General features: G+C 40.1%; 1 protein-coding gene across 16 annotated transcripts in view; it reads right to left on the bottom strand.

Annotated features, from left to right (window-relative positions):
* Window positions 1–23,374, bottom strand: part of PRUNE2 (prune homolog 2 with BCH domain) — a 293,156-nt gene that overhangs the window by 13,867 nt on the left and 255,915 nt on the right. For 6 of the 16 annotated variants that reach the window (XM_009188956.3, XM_009188962.3, XM_009188968.3 and 3 more), the window contains exons 12-17: window positions 19,352–19,525; window positions 16,687–16,695; window positions 12,862–12,964; window positions 12,087–12,218; window positions 11,195–11,281; window positions 3,905–4,003 (exon numbers count right to left, since the gene is read on the bottom strand). In XM_009188956.3, coding sequence (XP_009187220.3) covers window positions 3,905–4,003; window positions 11,195–11,281; window positions 12,087–12,218; window positions 12,862–12,964; window positions 16,687–16,695; window positions 19,352–19,525 — 604 coding nt within the window. Of the gene's footprint in view, window positions 1–3,904; window positions 4,004–11,194; window positions 11,282–12,086; window positions 12,219–12,861; window positions 12,965–16,686; window positions 16,696–19,351; window positions 19,526–23,374 lie in introns of those variants that run through there. The other 10 variants (XM_009188959.3, XM_009188966.3, XM_009188971.3 and 7 more) reach the window with 4 other exon arrangements.

Raw genomic sequence — 23,374 nt, 5'->3', positions numbered from 1 at the left:
ACTGTGTTACAGCTGCCTGCAGTATTCAGTACAGTAACACGCTGTGCAGGTGTGGAGCCTAGGAGCAACAGGTTATAGCAGATAGCCTGGGTGGTGTAGGGGGCTCTGCCATCTAGGTTTGTATAAGTTCACTCTATGATATCTGCACAATGACGAAAGCATCTAAAGACGCACATCTTGGAACATGTCTCTGTCATTAGGTGATGTCTGACGGTAATAATAAAATTGGCATTTGGGAGACATCTTATTTTCATTAGATAACAATCAATGTTTATAATTGATAAATATATGCAGTCAATCCTCATTATTTGCAGATTCTATATTTGTAAATTTGCCTGTTTACTAACATGTATTTATAACCACGAAATCAATACAAGGTACTTTTTGGGTCACTTGTGGACATGTGCAGAGTGCTGAAAAATTTGAGTTGCCCAATGTTCATGTTGCCACCTGGCAATGTGTGATCCTCTGTCTTCTTGTTTCATACTGTAAACAACTGTCCTTTTCACAACCTATTTAGTGCTTTTTTTTTCTCATTTTTGTATTTTTCCTTGGTGATTTTGCTGTTCAAATTGGCTTCCAAGCATAGTGCTGAAATACTGTCTAGTATTCCCAAGTGCAGGAAGGCTGTGATGTGCCTTATGAAGAAAATATGTGTGTTAGATAAGCTTCGTTTATGCACAAGTTACAATACTGTTGGCCATGAGTTCAATGTTCTAAATCAACAATGTATACTAAGTAAGGTTCATTTAAACAGAAACACACATAAAACAAGTTTATATATTGATTGAATGATTAACTGATTGATGAAAACATTGTGACCAGGGGCTTGCAGGAACCAAACACCCTGTATTTTCCCTTGGAACACGATTTCAGTTTTCCCTAAGTAAGTGTTTGCAGTGACTTTATAGAACATAACTGCCACAAATAATGAGAATCAACTGTGATCAATGATTATAAATTTGGTTCTAGGTTGAGCAAGTTTTTCTTTCATTTAAGCCCTTTGATGACAGGCTCCATCTCAGCTGAGGACTGGTCTTGGGAGTGGCTGAGATTAGATCGTTTGAATGTTATTCAGTGATAAAAAGGAGCCATGGCTTGTATCCATTTGAAATTTGCATAACATTAAATTGGGGCAATGAAGGTCAGTAACAGAAATGGCAGAAAGGACATCCCAAGGAGATAATTACAGAAAACAGAACACACGGACCTGTAGGCAGCATGTGAATGGTGGTAAATTTCTTCCTCCAGAAAAAAATTTTTCCAAATAGAACCCTTCCTGAAGCAACTTCTCCCAAATGGAGCCCTTGAAAACTGATGTGTGCAGATGAATAAAAAATGTCCTGGCTATACTTAACTTCTCACTTGAACTTTGCCCTATGACAGACAGTCTCTAAAAGCAACAAGCGTAACGATAAATAAGATTCTGGATTGCAAACTCTGTGCTGGGAGGCTTTGAAAGTGCTTTGTGTACCGTTTGCATTCAACCCTCAGGACCATTCCAGGAAGTGCAACTTACTTCCTTACTTTACAGATGCTGAAGCTGAGACTCAGAATATTTTAATTAATTAATCATTTTAACAGATGACTTGAAGTCTCAGAGACATTGAGAGGTTGGAGGGAAGGTTCAAATCTAAGTCTCTAAAGCCCATTCACTTTTCATTCTATTGCCTCTGCCACACCATGGAAGTGCTACTGTGTTTACTTGGAAAGTGGTCAATGCTCAATTCCACTAGAAGGGAGAATGTCCTTGTCATCTTATCGAATGTGAGTACTCCCATACTTCTTCTTCTTCCTTTTTTTTTTTTTTCTTTTTGGAGACAGGGTCTCACTCTGTCACCCAGGCTTGAGGGCAGTGGTGCGATCTCGGCTCACTGCAATTTCCGCCTCCCAGGCTCAAGCAATCCTCCTACTTTAATCTCCTGAGTAGCTAGGACTACAGGTGCATGCTACCACACCCGGCTAATTTCTGTGTTTTTTTTTTTCATAGAGACAGGGTCTCACCATGTTGCCCAGGCTGGTCTTGAACTCCTGAACTCAAGCTATCCACCCTCCTCAGACGCCCAAAGTACTAAGATTACAGGTGTGAGGCATCCCTCCCTGCCTCCATACTTTTTAAATTTAAAGAGTAGAAGTGGGTTTTGAAAATGGAGTACACCTTTTAGAGGCAGCAGCCCAGAGCTATGAGGTGTGCTGGTTGTGGAAACGCTATGAAGCTAATGAGGGTTGAAGCCATCATTAGGATCTTATGAACACTCCGTTTGATTCAGTGAGCCAACTGACCACTGGAAGCCCAGTCAGTATCCTGTGTTCATGCCCGATACTGCTTATGTAGGAAAACCAAATGCATCTACTTCTGAGCTTTGAATTTTGAAGGATACTCTAAGGGAGGTAAAGGAATCTCCTAGAGAAGAACATGGGAATTTTGGTGCCAGGCTGACTTGAATTTGAATTCCAGTTCCATCTCTTCCTGGTTCCTACTTACACTGTGCCTAAGTAACTTCTTACTAAGTTATCTCCCCTGCATCTGTAAAACAGGGGTTTACTATGGGAGTCAAATAAATGATATAAATAGAGTACTGCTATGCTTGGCATATCATAGACACACATTACGTGAGAATTCTTTCCTTCCAATTTCTAGGCTGGGCCTTTTTAATTAATTAACTTCTTTTTTAAAGTGAGAGGACTCTTTTGGAATCCCAAATGAGAGGTACATTTTGCTATCCATTTTATGGAGGAAGATGAATGACACTTGGCTGTTTTCTTTGAGCTAATGGTTAAATCCCTCTCCACTCAAATGAAATGAAAAGAGCTAACGATTCAGATACAGTGGACAAAAAAAAAAAAAAAAAACACAAAAAAACATGACACACAGAAAAAAACCGTTCTTTGCAACAATGTACCAGATACAAGTGTTCATTCTCCCATATCCCTGTTTTACAATCCCAGCTCCAAGTATTTATTTTGTTAAATTTTATCCTAATTTTTGTAGCATCATCCTGAGACCTTCAGTACCCAAGCAGGATGCTGACGCTGATACTGCGTTACCCTCTACTGAGCAAGAAAACCATTCCTCACCGCCTCACCCACCACTGGGCAAATGCCCTCTACTTAATCAGGACAAACAAAAAAGGTTTAGAAGAAACAGAGAGCTATTCCTTTCTATTTTCCTAGGGTTATGCAGATAAATTACTTTGTATAAGACAATAAAGAAATCCAAGCTATACTAAGACCATCTTGTGTCTGTGCAGAGTGGGAGACACAAGAAACTGATATACTCTTAACCAGTAGAGACAGTATACCAGTTAACCAGTGTAGCTGTTACTTTTTCCAAAGTGGTAGTAAAGTTCAAGGTAAAAATGAACAATAATCAAATAACCCCAGGAAAATATTATGTGAAAGAGGATCTGAAAGAACACAACAATTATCTACAGATTATAGGAAAAAATTATATTTATTGGAGGATATTTAATATTGTTTTAAAAATAAGATAATGCCATTTCCCCTCTGTTCCAGAACTGACCTCTTTACCAACCCACTTCTCCAAACATACACTTTTTTTTTTTTTTTTTTGGATACAAGGTCTCACTCCCATTGCCCAGGCTGGAGTACAGTGGCACTATCACGGCTCACTGCAGCCTTGACTTCCCAGGCTCAGGTGATCATCCTATCTCAGCCTCCTGAATAGCTGGACTACAGGCAAATGCCACCATGCCTGGCTAATTTTTGTATTTTTAGTAGGAACGGGGTTTTGCTATGTTGTCCAGGCTGATGGCAAACTCCTGGGCTCAACTGATTCTTCCACTTGGCCTCCCAGAGTGCTAGGATTACAGGTATGAGCCACCACACCCAGCCTCAAACTAGTACTATTTCTTAAGAAATCTCTGAAACCGTCAGGACTTACTTGATGATGCTCTCTGGAATGTGGATGCAATCCATTGGGATCAGCCCACTGAGTTCTGATAAGCTATTGACATATTTAATTTTACTGCTGAATTTTGAACTAAAAAAAGAAAAAGAAAAAATATGTATCATTAGTCACTACCTTATCCATCCCAAGACTATTGCCTTTTCTTGAAAATCCTGATACACTTAACATCTTGCCCCAGCACTCTCACTAAGAAAAGAGGCTAACATTATTTGATGAGTTACAATGTACCAGACACTGTTTTGTTGTTGGTGGTGGTGGTGTTTTGTTTTGTTTTTTAAATTTATTTTTTAAATTGCCATGTAAAAATGTTTAACATGATGTTTTGAAATATGTATACATTGTGGAATGGCTAAACTAAGCTAATTAACATATGTATTACTTCACATGCTTTTTTTTGATACTGAAAATCTCCTCACTTAGCAGTTTTCTAGGATGCAACACATTGTTATTAGCTATGGTCACCATATTGTTCAATAGGGCTCTGGAACGTATGCCTCCTAACCAAAATTTTGTGGTCTTTGACCAACATCTCCTCACTCCCAACCCCTAGCTTCTGGTAACGACCATTCCACTCTCTACTTCTGTAAGCTCAACTTTTTTAGATGCTACATATAAGTGAGATCGTGCAGTATTTGGCCAAATGCTGTTTTAAGTGGTTTACACATATGAATGCATGTATTTCTTATTACAGCCTAGTGAGGTAGACACTATTATCATCCGCTTTTCAAAGATAAGGAAACAGACACGGAGCAGTTAAGTGTTTGCCCAAGGTCTCACCATTAGTAAATGGCAGAGCCTGTACTAATCTGGGCAGTCTGACTTTGGCATTCACACTCTTGGCCATACATTGTGCGGCCTCCCAGTGTTTCCTGCTACTCTGAATAATCACTGCTGTATGACTCGTTTGTCTCTGTTTACTTGTTTGTTTGTAACAAACAAAAATCTTATCATTAGTTCTTTCAGCATCTACCAAGTTTGATGATACTAAAAAAACATATGTAAACTCACTTTTTAAAACTTTGTTTTATTTTTAAAAATGTTGTTGTCTTTAAAGTTTTAGGTTGAACATTTATTCTAGATGAACCAACATTCAAATATATGTTCCAATAACTGGATTTAAATTACTAACAGCTTTCATCTAAATGTGTTCGTTTTAGATATGTGTAAATGCACAGAGAACAACTTGGAAGGATACCAATGAAACTGATAAAGGACTTTGCCTCTGGGGAAGGGGATTAGGAAGAGGAATTGGTAATTGTTAAAGGAAGAACTTGGTCTTATCTGTAATGATAGGATGCATTTCTCAAGAGTGCATTTTCTTATTACTTGTGCAATGGCAAACTAATTTAAAAAGTGTATCATTCCACCTGAAAGAGAACTTGATCAAGGGTCTAATGTTCTTGAATGGTTTCAAATGAAAAGGTCTCTGTAGTCTACTGGGATCTTGCTGAGCTGTGCACCATCCGTACTGCCTTGTGTTCAACTACTGTGCATTCTAGTAAGAAGCTTTTTTGAGGTGTTTCCTCTATCCATCTATCTTTAACACTTTACTTCCAATTTTGGCCCTGGGTCCAAGAGACCTGTGAACAACCGTCCTCTCCATACAGTAGCTTCTGTTCCTCCTGATAGGTCTTGGGTCAACACACATTACCGGTGATATGCTATATTAAGCCTTTTTCTTCCTGTGGAGTTGTTGAGCAAAATAAGGTTTTGATAAAAGACTGAGTGGGTGACTGAGAGGGAGAAGGAGTCATGCAAATGGAAAAACCTCCAGCTCCAGTGTTAATATTCACTGGAATTTTACAGTTCTCTGAACATGCCATGTTCTCTCTTTATTGATGTATTTGTAGCTGGCGTTTTGTCTACCTGTTTTCTCAACCTGAATTGCTCTTCTCCCTAATTTCAGCTGGCCAGTCCTACTAGTCCTTCAAAACTCACCTCGAGGGAAGGCTTCCTTCTGCAAAGCCTCTCTTGAAGCAGATTTTCAGCTTTCGCTCTCTACCAGGTATACCCCCAAACTCACCCTCACCTTGAGTCATCACCTCCTCAAAGTGCAATTGTATGCTGTATTGTAACTGTTCACTTGTCTGCCCATGTCTGCTTAAGGCTTTGTGCTCCTTAAGGACAGCAATTGAGCCTTGTTATTTCCCAATCCAGTGCTTGGCACAGACAAATTACTCATTTTTTTCCCCCAACTTTTATTTTAGTTTCAGGGGTACATGTGCAGGTTTTTACATGGGTAAACTGCATGTCACAGTGGTTTGATGTACAGATTATTTTGTCACCTAGTTAATGAGCATAGTAGCTGACAGGTAGTTTTTTGATCCTCACTCTCCTCCACCCTCCACCCTCTAGTAGTCCCTGGTGTCTGGAGTGTACTCAATGTACAGTTCCCACTTATAAGTGAGAACATGCGGTATTTGGTTTTCTTAGGATAACTCATGATAATGACCTCCAGCTCCATCCATGTTTTTGCATAGGAAGTGATTTAGTTCTTTTTCATGGCTGCTATACAGTGTATATGTTCTGCATTTGCTTTATCCAATCCATTGTTAATGGGCATCGAGGTTGATTCCATGTCTTTGCTATTGTGAATAGTGCTGCGATGAACACACGTGTGCATGTGTCTTTATGGTAGAATGATTTATGTTCCTTTGGGTATTTACCCAGTAATGGGACTGGCAGGTCGAACGGTAGTTCTGTTTTAAGTTCTTTGAGAAATCTCCAAACTGCCAATAACTCATTGTTTAAAATGAACTTGCCATATACCTCTATCATAAATGCTACCCTTTAGTAGAGAAAAGACCTATCATACATCTTAGTGGTCTCTTTTTTCAGATCTACAAGTTGCTAACACTGAAGTAAATGGATTCAAAGGAGGATCTTTAGAGGGGTTCCTACATGATGAAACTGTAGAATACAATTATTCAGTACTTGATGTAGGTTTTCTTTAGAATTGGGCAGACAATTGGTTTCAAAGACTGAGCCTATCATTTATAGGCTGTGTCACCCTAGACCTGAGGTTGGTAAATGATAGCTCGTGGCTGAAGTCAGCTTGCTGTTAGTTTTTTATTATTTTTTTAGAGGCTAGGACTCACTCTGTCATCCAGGCTGGAGTGCAGTGGCATGATCATAGCTCACTACAGCCTTGAACTCCTGGGCTCAGGTGATCCTCTTGTCTCCGCCCCTGGAGTAGCTAGGACTATAGGCACATGCTACCGTGCCTAGCTAAATTAAAAAAAAAAAAAATTCCAGAGACAGGGTCTCCCTATGTTGCCCAGGCTGATCTTGAACTCCTTGCCTCAAGCAATCCTCTTGCTTCAGCTTCCTGAGTAGCTGGAATTACAGGCATAAGCCTGTCTGTTTTTTATAGCCCCTGAGTGAAGAATGATTTCTATGTTTTTTTAAGTAGTTAAAAAATGTAAAAATAAAAATATTTTATGATGTTGGCTGGGTGCAGTGGCTTACACCTGTAATCCCAGCACTTTGGGATGCCGAGGCAGGCAGATCACTTGAGGTCAGGAGTTCAAGACCAGCCTGGCCAACGTGGTAAAACCCCGTCTCTACTAAAAATACAAAAATTAGCCAGGTGTGGTGGTGCATGCCTGTATTCCCAGCTACTTGGGAGGCGGAGGCAGGAGAATTACTTGACCCAGGAGGTGGAGGCTGCAGTGAGCCAAGATCATGCCACTGCACTCTAGCCTGGGCAACAGAGTGAGACTCCCTCTCAACAAAAAGAGAATATTTTACGACGTAAAAATCATAGGAAATTCAATTTCGGTTTTCATAAATGAAGTTTTATCAGAGGCCAGGCATGGTGGCTCATGCCTGTAACCCCAGCACTTTGGGAGGCCAAGGTGGGCAGATCACCTGATCTCAGGAGTTCAAGACCAGCCTGGGAAACACGGCAAACCCTGTCTCTGCCAAAAACACAAAAACTTAGCCAAGTGTGGTGGTACATATCTGTGGTTCCAGCTACTTGGGAGGCTTAGGTGGGAGAATCGCTTGAGCACGGGGAGGCAGAGGTTGCAGTGAGCCAAGATCGCACCACAGCACTCCAGCCTGGGCAACAGAGTGAGACTGCCTCAAAAAAAAAGTTTCATCAGAACACGGCCACTTACTTGTTTGCATGTTTCCTATGGCTGCTTTTACTCTATAATGGCAGAGTTGAGTAGTTGTGACTGAAACCATAGGGCCAGTGAAACCTAAACTATTTACTAGTTGAATCTTTATAAACAATGTTTGCTGGTTCCTGCTTTAGACAATTTATGTGACCTCCCTGAACCTCAGCAGTTTTTCCTATACAATGGAAACAGTAAACAGGATCTGCTTCAGGCTGGGCGTGGTGGCTCATGCCTGTAATTTCAGCACTTTGGGCCAAGGCAGGCATATTGCTTGAGCCTAGGAGTTTGAGATCAGCTTGGACAACACAATGAGACCCCGCCTCTACAAAAAAATAAAAAAAATTTAGCTGAGTGTGGTGGCATACACCTATAGTCCCAGCTACTCGGGAGGCTGAGGTGGGAGGATTGCTTAATCCCAGGAGTCTGAGGCTGCAATGAGCCATGATCGTGCCACTGCACTCCAGCCTGGGTGACTGAAGGAGACCGTGTCTCAAAACAAAACACAAACAAAAAAGTATCTACTTCGGAGGACTGTCATTAGGTTAAATGAGGTAATGCAAATAAGCACTCAATAAATTAAGCCATTATTAGTCATAATTTACCACAACACTATTGCTATAATTTCATTATTACTGTTGTTGTTATTATCTTGAAACTCCCTTCCATAAGTAGTGTTGAATTATAATAATTTTTAATATCCTTACAGTAACAAATGTTTTCTTATTGTTAAACCACATTTGGCTTAAGGCTTTCTCTGTAGTTTGAGTTCCTAGGTAGCTAACTGCAACCTAACATAGTATGTAAATAAAATTCCAACCTAACTTACGAGTATATTTTTGCAAAGACTAGCTGAGTCTCAGCCAATCAAAGCAGCTGAGCTGCAGCAATCACAGGTTGCCAAATGATCAGACCATGACCATATAAGGCAAATGCTTCATCATACTGTACCCAAATAAGATAACTGCTGAGCTGTACCCCATCAAGCTATTTCTATACGTCACCTTGCTTTTCTCTGGACAAATACTGTCTGCCCACTTTGCTGGGTGGAGCTCTCTGAACCTCTCCTGGTTCTAAGTGATGCTGGGTTCATAAATCATTTTTTGCTGTAATAAACTGATTGATTTGTCTAAGGTTTATCTTTTAACATTACTTAAGAAAAAACCTTTGTTTTATAAGTGCTGAATTATTAAGCAAACTTTGATGAATCATAATTACTGATTATACCCATTAAACTTTCTACCCATTACACTTTTTGAAAGCTTACCAGCATACATTGATTCCTACTCCCTAAAGCATTTCCTGAAATTAATTAAAATAAGTGGCTCTTTGTATACCTTAAATAGGTCTAAATTTGTTTGTTTGTTTGTTTTTTGGAGGCACAGTCTCACTCTGTTGTCCACGCTAGAGTGCAGTGGTGTGATCTTGCCTCACTGCAACCTCCACCTCCCAGATTCAAGCGATTCTCCTGCCTCAGCCTTCCTAGTAGCTGGGACTACAGGCACGCCACCACCATGCCTGGCTAATTTTTTGTGTTTTTAGTAGAGATGGGGTTTCACATGTTGGCCAGGCTGGTCTCAAACTCCTGACCTCAAGTGATCTGCCCACCTAGGCCTCCCAAAGTGCTGGGATTACAGGTGTGGGCTACCCTGCTCAGCTGGTCATAATATTTTTAAAAGCAATTTAACATAGTATGGTAAACAGAGGGAAACTAGGGTGAATCTTGCTACTCAGTTGAAGATTAATTGAAATTTTTCTATCTTGAAGTTATTAATGAATTTCTTCTAAAAATTCTGATAACTTTGTGTCTTCAGTGGTTTCTTCTTGTGTATAATGAAGATAGTAACAGTATATCATGTGATTGTTTAGATTCAGTTTACCATTTTAACAATTCTTGATTTTCAGGTACATTTTTCAGCATTAGCAATTGGAAGTGGGGAATAAGAATAATAAATAAATATAAGTAAATACTGAACAAGAAAGATTGAATCTGGAAGCTAAAGTAAAATCTATGCACACACAAAAAAGATTTTAAAGTTTATTTTTTTCCCCAGAAGCAAAGTTATCAGAAGTTTTAAAAGAAATTCATTAATAACTTTAAAACTTCAATTAATCTAATCTGTATCCTGATGGTGGGCAAGATTTTATTGTTTTTAAAGCTGTCTAGAAAATAATACTATTCCTTTCATTTAACTATTTGAAGTCTTACTATATTAAGAACCATATCTGGCCGGGCACGGTGGCTCAAGCCTGTAATCCCAGCACTTTGGGAGGCCGAGACGGGCGGATCACGAGGTCAGGAGATCGAGACCATCCTGGCTAACATGGTGAAACCCCGTCTCTACTACAAAATACAAAGAACTAGCCGGGCGAGGTGGCGGGCGCCTGTAGTCCCAGCTACTCGGGAGGCTGAGGCAGGAGAATGGTGTAAACCCAGGAGGCGGAGCTTGCAGTGAGCTGAGATCCGGCCACCGCACTCCAGCCTGGGTGACAAAGCGAGACTCCGTCTCAAAAAAAAAAAAAAAGAACCATATCTTACTTTATTTTGCATCACCAAGATGTAAGGTTATACAGAACCTAACATAAAATAAGTGACAAATAAATATTCACTGAATTGAAACCAAGACTCCTCATGGGTGATCAAAACACAGCTCTCAAAATGGCTGCCCAGACGCTATATAACTTTGCTAGTTATACAAACATTGCATAGGTCTGTTCAGAAGAAATGGCACAATTGAGACATGATATGGCTTCTGTTTCTGCCTTGACTCATCTTTATTTTCCATCGTCATATTACTCTACCTTTCTATTCTTTACATAATAACATATCACTTTAAATGTATTATCTATTCCCCTTTCTAATGTGGTATGAAAATCCCACCACTTCATCTTCCATGTTTATAGCAAGCAATTTAGAGGTCATGTTTTATAATGATCTGGGGGAAATATTCATAATGAAAGCATTTTCTCTCTTAATTAGGGATGCTTGATGAATAGTCCAAAGCACCTTTCTAGGAAAGACAGAGACAAATATATTTCCCTGGGTACTCTTAGTTTATGAATTCTTGTTTTTAGGACAATAAGCACATATTTTTAAAAAACTACTAGTAGTACTTTTATTTTATGACAATATTAACTATACCTTATAAAAGGTCGTGTCACAGCAAGGATTGTTCTGATGAACCAAGATGGATGAACAATGATGAATGATTTCAAATTCTTCCTCAACCTATTTTGAAAAAAGAAAAAATACATTACTCTTAACCCATTTTCAGTGGGAATTAAAGCATAAAACATATTCCTAAATAAGAATATATATAATTTAAGTGTGGCGTGGTGGCTCAGGCCTGTAATTCCAGCACTTTGGGAGGCCAAGGCAGGCGGATCACCTGAGGTCAGGAGTTCAAAATCAGTCTGGCCAACATGTTGAAACCCCGTCTCTACTAAAAATAAAAATAAAAAAATTAGCTGGGCGTGATGGTGCCCGCCTGTAAGTTCCTGCTACTCAGCGGGCTTAGACAGGAGAATCACTTGAACCCGGAAGTCGGAGGTTGCCATGATCCAAGATCATGCCACTGCACTCCAGCCTAGGTGACACTAGTGAGACTCCAACAACAACAAAAATGTGTGTGTATATATATAATTTTAGGGAGTTCTATGCAAGTTACTATTACCTGGTAGGAAGATATAGAATGGCCATGATTAATTACGAGAATGCTTTTTGAGATGTAATTTGAAACTTGTATGATTCAAACCTCATTTTCTCATAGAAATAAATGTAAAATAGAATGGTTATGTTCTTAGAGTGCATGAATCTATAACCCACATGGTGTGTTTTTGTTTATTCTCACCAGCATTACCTTTACTGTTTCGAAAGGAATACGTGCTTAATAGCAACTTAGACAATTTATTTGGTCTTATTGAGACTTGGTTTCTTCTTGTGTATAATGAAGATAATAACAGTATACCATGTGGTTGTTTAGCCTTCAGTTTACCAAAATCAAAATAGTGATTAAATAACAGAGCGCACATACCGTCTGTCAATCATCTGGTAGCATTTCTTCATCCAGCCTAGCCCTGGCATCTTCCGTCTTGGGGTTGCACCATTCAAGTACACAATCATATAGTCTTCAGCTACCATCAACTCTAAAGTACTTATTACATATCTGATCACAGGAAGGAAAAGGAATGTTTTCAGTTCCCACATAAAATATTTCATCCTATTGACACCATAATTACATAACATTAAAAGTACAGGGTGTATGAAATTTAAGAATGGTTGTGCATATTACCTCTTTACCTTGGGGAGAATACAGTCACCTAAGAGTATTCCTCTGAGAGTATTACTCATTTATCGGTATGCTATCTTTTAAATGCAGGTACACTAGAAAAATGTATGGGTTAGAAAGAATCCTGACTTTCAAAACTGTCAACAATGGTATCAAATACTAAGGGTAACTCAGGTTAAATAAGGGCAGATATTAATGAAGTCAGGTTATAGTCAGTCTTAGCTGACTAAGAACATGTTATGAAGGAACAAAAATAATACTTTGCCCAAAGGAAATATTACAGAATTTTAAAATGCAAGCAAAATTCTGTTCATTTTGTTTTCAGTCTAGTCTACCCACAAAAGAACTCCTTTAAAGGTTTTAGCCCCTTGAGCAACATTCCTTGACAGAAACCTTACTGATGTTTCATTGAAGGCTTAGAATATTCTACATCATCTATTTTCTTTAATTAAAGATGATCGATCTGCCATTACATGCCACAGACATTAACTCAAAGCACTTTGTCACAAGTATCACTCACAGGAAAAGATTTTCCATGACATAGTGGTAATCCGCCCGACCGCTGTCTGGCAGAAAACAGGCGGCAAACACAATGATGGCATTTAGACCGTCCCCATAGTATCCTGGGGGACAAACAAAAAGACATTTGTAACCAATTGAAAGCTCTTAACAAGGTAATATCTGACCTAATGGATAAATCTGAAGCCTTGGCAAGTGTGTCTTTGTGGGTATATTAGCAGCATGAAATGGGGCTTATGTTGACTATAGGTCTGTAGGTATATACACATACAGTTATCTTTCAGTGGTTAACATCTATGTTTTATAGAGTGTTAAATATATAGCACAATTAGATTTGCATATGTAGGCTATTCATATATTACGGATGATTATATGTGTTGTACATAGTTGTGAAGAGGGTGTGTAAATATTCAACAGAACAAAAAATGAGAGGGGGCAAGACTGACATGAATGTCTGATTTATATAATACTAATATGTAAGTACTTATACAGTACTTCTTTCTTCTGATGGCTAAGAAAGAGATTCTGTTTGATCCTCTTTAGTTCTTTTTAGTTTTAGACACTGCTTAATTTAAAGGGAGAATTTAGCCACTGAAGTGCAATATAATCTCTCATTCACACACTCCAGTGACCAAATACTAGCGAGTAGACAATTAAAACACCTTTATTTTGATTTCAAGGCCTGCAGTGCCCCTGGGATCAACAGACAGTGCAAGAACCCATGAGAAGTTCTAGCCAGGCCTTGTTCTGTGCAATATTTTACTGCCATGTAATCACCAGTGGGTATATAGAGTTTTGAAAAAACTGACACATTGGGCTCTGGGAGGACTAGACCAGGCTTAAGGGTATGTCCTGTCCTCCTACTCAAAGCTTGGAGGAAATCTCTGTTTAATGATTCTACAGTCCAGAGCTACATGACACAACAAACCCATAACTGGGTATATTTTTGGGCATATCTTCCCCCATCTTTTTTGCACTAGAGTCACACTCTCTTTGTAGAGAATATCTAACTAAACTGCTTTTCAAGAGTAACTAACTCCATCCAGATCTATATACAGCCAGGCTGGGTACTGTGGCTCATGCCTCTAATCCCAGCATTTTGGGAGGCTGAGGTAGGCAGATCACTTGAGGCCAGGAGTTCAAGACCAGCCTGGACAGCATGGTGAAACCTCGTCCCCACTAAAAATACAAAAATTAGCCAGATGTGGTGGCGCACACCTGTAATCCTAGCTATTTGGGAGGCTGAGGCAGGAGAATTGCTTAAGCCCGGCAGGTAGAGGTTGCAGTGAGCCAAGACTGCGCCACTGCCCTCCAGCCTGGGTGACAGAGTGAGATTCTGTCTCAAAAAAACAACAAAAAAACTATATACAGCCAATATTTTACTGCCACGTAATCACTCAGTGAGTATTTAGAGTTCTGAGAAACTTACATGTTGAGTTCTGTTAAGGGGCTAGGTTCTGAATTCTACGAAGAGGAAGAAAACTTCCTCTCATAAGAGGAGGAAAACCACAGATGGGTCTGGCTAAATTATATTTGAGTCGTACAAAATTCTGTACTTTTGGGAAATCTCGAGAACTGCTTCCTGGTAACATGGGACTGAGGAGTGTAAGTGCTACTTGCAGGAGGTGCTGAGAAAACAGCAGGTGGGAAAACAGCAGGTGGAACGTGTGGCCCTTGAAACTCCAGGGGTCAAGGAACATGTAGATACATCTCAGGACACCATTCCCCATCTTTTGAAAGCTCTGGCATAATTTTGGAATTGCCCTCTTTTAAGCAAGCTTTACATTCCCACAGTTTCTTTGAAACTCACAGCAGGTGTCAGTCAGAACCCCACAGGTAACTATATGGAATGTCATGCGTCTTTCACACTTAAAAAGGGAAGCAATGTGTGCATTTTTATTTTTTAGTATCCCTGTCTAAACGATTGCAATTGATGTCATATAGTTCTGGACTATAGAATCATTAAAGGGATTTTCTTCAAGCTTTGAGTAGGAGGACAGGACATACGCTTAAGCCTGGTCCAGTCCTCCCAGAACGCAACGTGTTAGTTTTTTCAGAACTCTAAATACTCGCTGGTGATTACATGGCAGTAAAGTAATGGCTGTATATAGATTTGGATGGAGTTAATTAACTCTTGAAAAAGCAGTTTAATAAGATGTTTTCTACAAAGAGAGTGTGACTCTACTGCAAAAAAAGATGGGGGAAGAGACCAATACTAACTAAAAATATACTCAATTATGGGTTTGTGAGTATTACTAATTTGAGGTAGTTGTATACAGTATTTATACTACAAGTGATGATATGGTATTGTTGAACACAGTATTTACACTACAGATCTTAGAAGATGCTACCTATGTAAGTATTCAACTGATGCAACACATATTTGTAAGAAAGTAATGTAGTAGCTTCTCTCTGGATTTTTTTGCTTTAGTTCCATCTTTCCAATATGCAGGTATTTATCAACTACTTTTTAGAATGCAATATGAAGGAAAATGGCAGGAGGAGACATATCTTAATACAAAAATTGCTTGTTACCACAATTTCATTTCTGAAGATGCATAACTAAATAGAAATTCACAAAGGATATGGTGGCTTAGCTATACTAATCCTCACACTGCACAGACAAGCAATTCATCCTCAGCATGATGAAAAGACAGAAGTTCATTAAAAGAGACAATAGACATAATGAATCCAACTTAAAAGCAAGTAAGAAAGCATCCTTTCAAAAGCATCTTTCTAAATGTAGCAATTTGGCTCCAGAGTGTTACAGTAATTTCAAGATCATGACTGCTCAGTTACTTGGATTTCTTTCTTTATTTCCATGAACTTCTAAGAAATTTTTTTTTGAAAGGGAAAGACTGAGATTTATAAACAGTACTTCAGACGTCATTTTAAATGGCAGTTCAGCTCACTGTGTAAATGCTATCTGCCCTTGGAATGCTGCAGCATCATGTTCATCCAAGTTTATTTAACTAAAGGAATACTATGGGATCAACTTACTATTTCATGATCGCTGTCTAAGTAAGAAATGTCTCAATATAAAAAGTACAGAAATTTATAAAGGAAAATGAAAATTTATAAATGAAAATTTGTTCTTTTGGGTAGAGGATCTTTAAGAAGGGAAGAAGAGGCAAAAAGAGAAGGAAGAAAGTAGAAGGAGAGGGGATAACTGAAGGAGGGAACTAAAAGAAAAAGATTTCCACATGAAAGTTTTCCTCCAAAATCAAGAGCCAGTGCCATTGGCAGGCTTGGGAGATATTTCAGATAATACTGTAATTTTTCTATAGCTGCTTCCTGCTAAAAAAATTTAAATTTAAATTTAAAAAATCAGATAATACTATCATTGCAGGCAAAGTACAATAACTAGAATGCATAGGATCATTCACTTTTTGCCCCTCCCAGATACCTTGAAGGGGTCAGCTAACCCCTCAATTTCTATTCTCAGATATGCAACTTACTCAAGTAAAATTTCCTGTTGGCAACAGCATAATTCATTTGAAGTCTGTTTTTAAAAACATTTCTTTCATTAGACTCTCTTCTCAAGAAAGGTGAGGTGAATTCAGGGTGTATGTGCTGGGTGGGGTGCATGAGCAACCCCCCAGGAGTCTCCTGAGACCCTCTGAAGCAAGGGCGCAAACCTTACCTGAGTGACACAGACAGGCATGAAAGGGATGTAACACAAGTTTGCTGGCCAGCAAATGGAATGGAGACAGAAGGAAAGATGTCACAGTCGCAACCAAAACATACACACACACACACCAGCCAGCAACTCTTCTCCTCATTCTTTTCAGGGTCATTTGTCCAGCAAGACTGCAGAGAAGGTTACCTGAATCTCCTATAATGAAATAAGAGAAGTAAAAAAAAAAAGAATCCTTGTTAAAATTACTTGGTGTTATTTTTCTCCATTATTTAAATGGGTTTCTCTGCTCCAAGTTCAAAAAAAAAGCCAGTTCTAGCCTCAGAGGGACCCCATACTGTTGGCTGAGCAAAACTATCCAAACCCCTCTTTGCTTTGATTTATGCAGATGGCAAGGATATTGCTATTGGCTCATAGGATGTGAACAGTGGTGTTGAGATCACCCTCATTTGACTGATGATGTCATTGAAGCCCAGAGATGGTAAGTAATATACCAAGGTTACAGACTAGCAAGTGGCAGAGATGGGTACTGAGCCTCATTCTTCTACATTGTGTGCAGGGCCTCTGGCAATAGCTCATATCAAGGTCACCAAAGCTGAAGACTGAATTATTTATTCAAATACTGCCATCATGCACCAGTATTTTCAACAGGTGGGACATTTGGCAGGGCCTGGCTTTGAGGCTAACTTCTGCAGCCCTTTTGATTGCCCCCACCTTACAGTTTTTGGCACAGAGCACTGTGCAGCTGGCACTTCTCTATTGGCCCAAATGACAAAACTTCCTCACAGCAAAATACCAAGCACCAAATAAGATTCATGTTTACTGCTTTTTAAACGCTCATCAGAAGCCAGAAGGACAAACTCAGTAGGTTGGTAAGTAAGGAGCTTTCTCATCATTATGGTCTAAGAGAGTGGTGTAAACTCCTAATGTGGAAGACAAAGCTTTGGCAAATTCAGAAGTAACATCTGGAGCATCTTTACCTACAGAGCACAAAAGCTGTTCAGGGTGCAGGAAAAGGTGGCATCTCTCTCTAAAGTTCCGGATGGGTGCAGCCAGAGGCACACTTCATGCAGGCCAGTGCCTGGAGAGGGCTGTGGCAGGGCTGGGGAGAGGGGAGGTGGCCTTCTCTTCAGAACAAACCGGACAGTCACACAGACAAAAACTGAGCTTGCAACACAGAATGGAGAAGAGCAAATGGCAAAGGGAGGAGGTGGTAGGGACGGAGAGCACAGCAAACCAGGTTAGCCCTGAGGGCTCCGGTGAATTGTTACAAGACTGTGGCAGGCAAAAGCGGTGGCTTTTTCCAACCATCAGTGCACTGATGATAACCATTCTCTCCTGATTCTGACAACAGGCTGATGGGCTTGACCACGCCACCCAGCCCACCTAAAGAACAAGCAGGCGAGTCTACTGGAGTATTAGCAGATAACTAGCCCTAGAAGAGCAGCAGGACCATGAGCTGCCTTTAGGAGCTGATGTTTATAGGGGCTTATCATTGGGTGGCTTTGATTTGACAGACATTTTTATTTTTTAATAGTTTTAAAAATGAACATAGAGTAGAGTACTCTTACAGGCAGGCTTTGTTTTGTTTTTATTTTCAAAAAGAAAATAAACCAAAAATATCTGATGGGTGGTGCAAAGGAGATGTGACCTGGGAAGATGGGGAAGACTGAGTGTTCCTCCTATGGTTTTCACATAAAACCAGAAGGGTTGACTCTACAGCCAGCTGTGTGTCACTTTCAGCAAGACTGGGCCAACTCTCATTCTGAAGGGCTATGGGCATGATTTCCCGTAGAGGAAACTGCTCCTGACCCCACAGCAGCTCTCAGGGGGTCGTATTTCCATTTCAGGTCAAACAGTAAGGCAAGAAAAAGAAAGGCCAGGACCAGGGGCAGGGACTGGCATTCACCTTTGCTACAGTGGTCAGGTTCCCTGGGTGGTCCTGATACTTATGTGGGGGTAGCAATGTATGGGATGGAAGGTGAAAAATCTGCTGGCAGAGAAAGGTTTGACTGAAATAACAAATCAGCCTTCTGCTTATTATAATAGAAAACAAAAGCAGTGTTTTGAGCAGTGCTAAGACTCTTATTTCCCTGCCCTCATTAAGGAAGAGAGAACTGAGACAGCAACAACTGCCTCGTCAGCTCACACTCTTTCTGGAACAGCTGGGTGGTTACAGTGGCGCCTCAGGACTTGGGAAAGGAAGGCATGCAGCAGAAGAATCAAAATGCTGTCGATGTTTTCTGAAGTTGACAGTGTTAAATGTGTTGCTTCCGCTCATCTGACATTTTGTGAATCCCAAATTAATCAAGGCCACATATGCTCCAGGAGCCCTCAAGAAAGTGTTGGAAATACAAACACACTTTTCTCTCTCCCTTGTCTCTCACCAAACAGGTGGAGGCTTTGACTGGGCTTGGCTCTTGTCAGGCCTAGATTTAATGTAGTGTCTAGAAAGGCAAACTTCAGTTAGGGGAAACAATTACTAGGCTAAGTCTAAAAAAAAATCCCCAAAGCTTCTGAAGAGGATTCAAAAGACCATCTTGTAAGAATACAAACAGCCATTTAACTTAGACCACTATGACTTTCAATACATTGGCAGAGAACATGATCGCTATCAGACATGTAGCATGAAAAGCCCGTTTTATATGGGAAAGTTGTCTTTGCCTAGTAGGATTTTAAATGTTTATTGAATTTAATATGAGGAAATATACTTAGCTCTATAGTTCCCTGAATATGGGCTCTAGAATAGGGTCTTTGAGATGTCGTGTTCCAGAGAACTCTAGACTCACTTTCTGATTTTAAATAAAATGGCTGCCCCTTCCCTATTTCCCAGATTCACGCAGAGCTCGACTACCTCCGTGAGAAATGACTCTCCTGTAGGGCTCGATGACCTTCATGTCAATGCGCTGCTCTTGTTCTCCAATCACCACTGTCCTCCACAGCCGGTTGTCCTCCCGTTCCTCTTCGGCCGTATATTCTGGAATAGACTCTGACTCTTGGCCAGAATCTTTGTTGGCTGTGGGATCTTCTGGAAACAAAGTACAGAGCAGGGCTGAAGGAGCAAGACCTCCATAGTGCAGGCAGCTAAACAGCCAAATGCTAAGCTTTAAAATACTTTTTTAAATGAACACAGAGTACTTCTATGGGCAGCTTTTGTTTTGTTTCATCCTGCAGAATCAACCTGATCAAAGTCTTTGTTTTCTACAGCCTTTACAGAGCTTAGCAATATCCTGACCATATAAAGTACACTCAATAAAGTCTTTTTTATTAACTGAACAACCACATCCGTTGCTAAGGTCATGCTGAGGGTGAGACTAGGTGCAAAGCTTGAGCTGTCTTGCATGGGTAGTGGTCCAAGGTGTGCACAAGCCAGGACCAACTCACCCTTGATCGGGGTAAAGATTGCAGGTCTTTCTAATGGGGTGAAAAGCTTTGTTACTAGACTCAGAAAATCTTGTGGTTTTGGGGTCACATCTCTTCAGTGCTTAGAGTCTTTTAGGGTCCTCAACTTGGAATCCTGATGATATTACAAGCCAAGACTCCTACTCTAAGACTCTCACAACTGGGCTGAGCCCCCTATTGGGAGCACATCTAGACATAAATTTGATACTGCTTTCTATGTACTATTTCAAAATACGCCACACAAAGACTTTATAGTAAGCGAGAAACAAACAACTGTGTAGACCAGAAATGCTCAAAGACCCCAAATGCGCAAGATTCCCAAATTGATGGGTGCATAAGACAATAAAAAAGCCTACTGAGCATTCTCTAGGAAGAAATGTACTCTTGTGCATTAAAAAAAAAAATACATTTTTTAAAAGTCTAAGCAGCAATTGTTTCCATTTTTACTAGAAGTATTAGTAGAGCTTAATGATGGTTATTCTTTGTATGTTTAAGTAATCTGAAAGAAAAGATTATTTATAACCTTCAAAATAATTTTAAGACATTATCATTGTTATTTTTCCATTCCTGGAAAAGCACCATTGAATTTACACTGCATTTCACTTCTTTCTATGGCACTTTGATGACAACAACAGCACTATTGTATTAAGTATTGACCTTGTACCAGGTACTAGTTGATATTAAAATGGTCATTATACCAATGCAAAAACTGACTCTGAAGTGGTTTGCCTCAGATCATGGTTACTAAACAAATATAGCCAAAACCTTTCCCTTTTTTCAGCCCTTCTAATCTATCACATTGTACCTTGAATGTGTGACTCTCCTTATTTATTTTACAAAGAGACTGTGAGTCCCTTGGGCAAAGAAACTGTGCCTTGAATCCCCTTTAATATTCACTTCCACCAACCCGCTCCCTACTTAGCTTACAAACTTACTCAGAACACTCAAAAAAAATTGGGAAGGTGAGTGAGTAAATGAAGAAAAACTCGGATAATTTCCTGGAAATGGAGGTAATCTATAAGGCAGCCACCACACCACCATTATGATCTGGAAGAATTTGCAATTATACCTTCAAAATTGTCTAATTACCAACGACTTGGATAGCAAAATGAAGTTTGGTTGGGAAGCAATCCTAGCCTTTTTTGCCAACACCAACAGCTACCACCACCTACAGAGCCTTGGGTCACTCTGGCTTCCACTGTGTTCCCACCAGCATGCGGCAGTTTATCAAGGACAGAGATCATAAACCACTGGCTTCAGGCCAAGTGTCGTGTCCCTTGTGCAAATCCACCCATCTCTTTGGAATCCCTTCCTGCTTCTTCCTTCCTACATGGGGTAGATGCCTGGGATGCTAATATTAGCTCCCTTCCTGAAACTCAATTTCCCGTCTGGTCTCTACTCCCTCAGAACTCTGGATTCTGAAGCAGGTTTGTATTCTGATGCTCTTCTACACATCCCCCTTCCCTCCAGTGAACTTTCCATCCACCAGATACTCTTCATCCTGTTTGGTACCCTCTGACCTGCTCCAGCTTTACCCTGGTCATCTCTGTGGGGTTAAGATAGGGTTGTTTTGTTATACTTTCCGCAAATTTTATTAAAATCCCCTTATGTAAAACATTTTTGATTGGGTGTGGTGGCTTAAGCCTGAAATCCCAGCACTCTGAAGGCCAAGGCTGGTGGATCACTTGAGCTCAGGGGTTCGAGACCAGTCCTGGGCAACACGGAGAAACCCAGTCTCTACAAAAAATACAAAAATTAGCTGGATATGTTGGCACGTGCCTGTAGTCCCAGCTACTTGGGAGGTTGAGGTGGGAAGATCACATGAGTCCAGGAGGTCGAGGCTGCAGTGAGCTATGATGGCACCACTGCACTCCAGTCTGGGTGACAGAGTGAGACCTTGTCTCAAAAAAATAAAAAAATAAAAATAAAAATAAAAATAAATGTAGGCCGGGCACCATGGCTCACGCCTGTAATCCCAGCACTTTGGGAGGCCGGGGCGGGCAGATCATGAGGTCAGGAGATCGAGACCATCCTGGCTAACACAGTGAAACCCCGTCTCTACTGAAAATACAAAAAAGTAGCCAGGCGTGGTGGGCGCCTGTAGTCCCAGCTACTTGGGAGGCTGAGGCAGGAGAATGGCGTGAACCTGGGAGGCGGAACTTGCAGTGAGCCGAGCACCACTGCATTCCAGCCTGGGAGACAGAGTGAAACTCCGTCTCAAAAAAAAAAAAAAAAAATTGTATACTACATTCTTTACTATGGTTTTAGTAAAACACATACCACATAAATATAGTCAACTAATCTTTGACAAGGAGCAAAGGCAATACAGCAAAGCAAAGATAGTCTTGTCAACAAATAGTGCTAGAATAACTGGGCATCTACCTGTAAAATAATGATTCTGGACCCAGGCCTTTGATCCTTCACAAAAGTTAATTCAAAATGGATCATAGACCTAAATGTAAAATTCAAAACTATAAAACTTTTAGAAGAGAAAAATGTAATTGGCCTTGGGTGCAAAGATGACTTTTTGGATACAACACCAAAGGCATGATCCATGAAAGAAATAATTGATAAGGTGGACTTCATTAAAATTAAAACTTCTATATAAAAGAAAAATCAAGAGAATGAGAATAAGAAGATAAGCTGCAGACTGGGAGAAAATATTTGCAAAACACATATCTGATGAGGACTGTTATCCAAAATATACAAAGAATGCTTAATACTCAACAATAAGGCCGGGCATGGTGGCTCACGCCTGTAATCCCAGCACTTTGGGAGGCTGAGATGGGTGGATCACGAGGTCAGGAGATCAAGACCATCCTGGCCAACATGGTGAAACCCCATTTCTACTAAAATACAAAACATTAGCTGGGCACGATGGTGCACATCTGTAATCCCAGCTACTTGGGAGGCTGAGGCAGGGGAATCGCTTGAACCCAGGAGGCAGAGGTTGCAGTGAGCCAAGATTACGTCACTGCACTCCAGCCTGGCAGCAGCACAAGACTCTGTCTCAAAACACACACACACACACACACACACACACACACAAACTCAACGGTTAGAAAACTTTTAAGAGTAGCCCTCAAGTATTCCATTTTGCTGATGTCTTGTAGTTTACTAATCCCATGGTGATGGAATATAGTTTTATTTCTTTTTGTTGTTTCTTTATAAAGAATTTGCTTCAGTAAGCATCTGCATGAAGGAGTCTTACCTTATTTGTACACGTATTGCTATAGCGGAACTTTCTAGCAATGAAGTGCTGGGTCAGCGGGTATAACCACGTCAAGTCTTGGGGACGTTTTTGCTCTTGAATATGCTATACCACAATATATGAGAGGGCTGGATTTCCCCCATTGCCAAGAACATGATAGGCTATCAAAGTTTTCAACCCTTGACAATTTAAGGGGAAATTATCACATTGTTTTAATGTGAATTTCTTTAATTATTAAAGAAGGTAAACACTTTTCACTGTTTA

This window comes from Papio anubis, chromosome 13 (genome assembly GCF_008728515.1).
Source record: "Papio anubis isolate 15944 chromosome 13, Panubis1.0, whole genome shotgun sequence".
NCBI lineage: Eukaryota > Metazoa > Chordata > Mammalia > Primates > Cercopithecidae > Papio > Papio anubis.
Note: the sequence above shows the minus strand (reverse complement) of the source record. Positions and strands in the feature narration are given on the sequence as shown.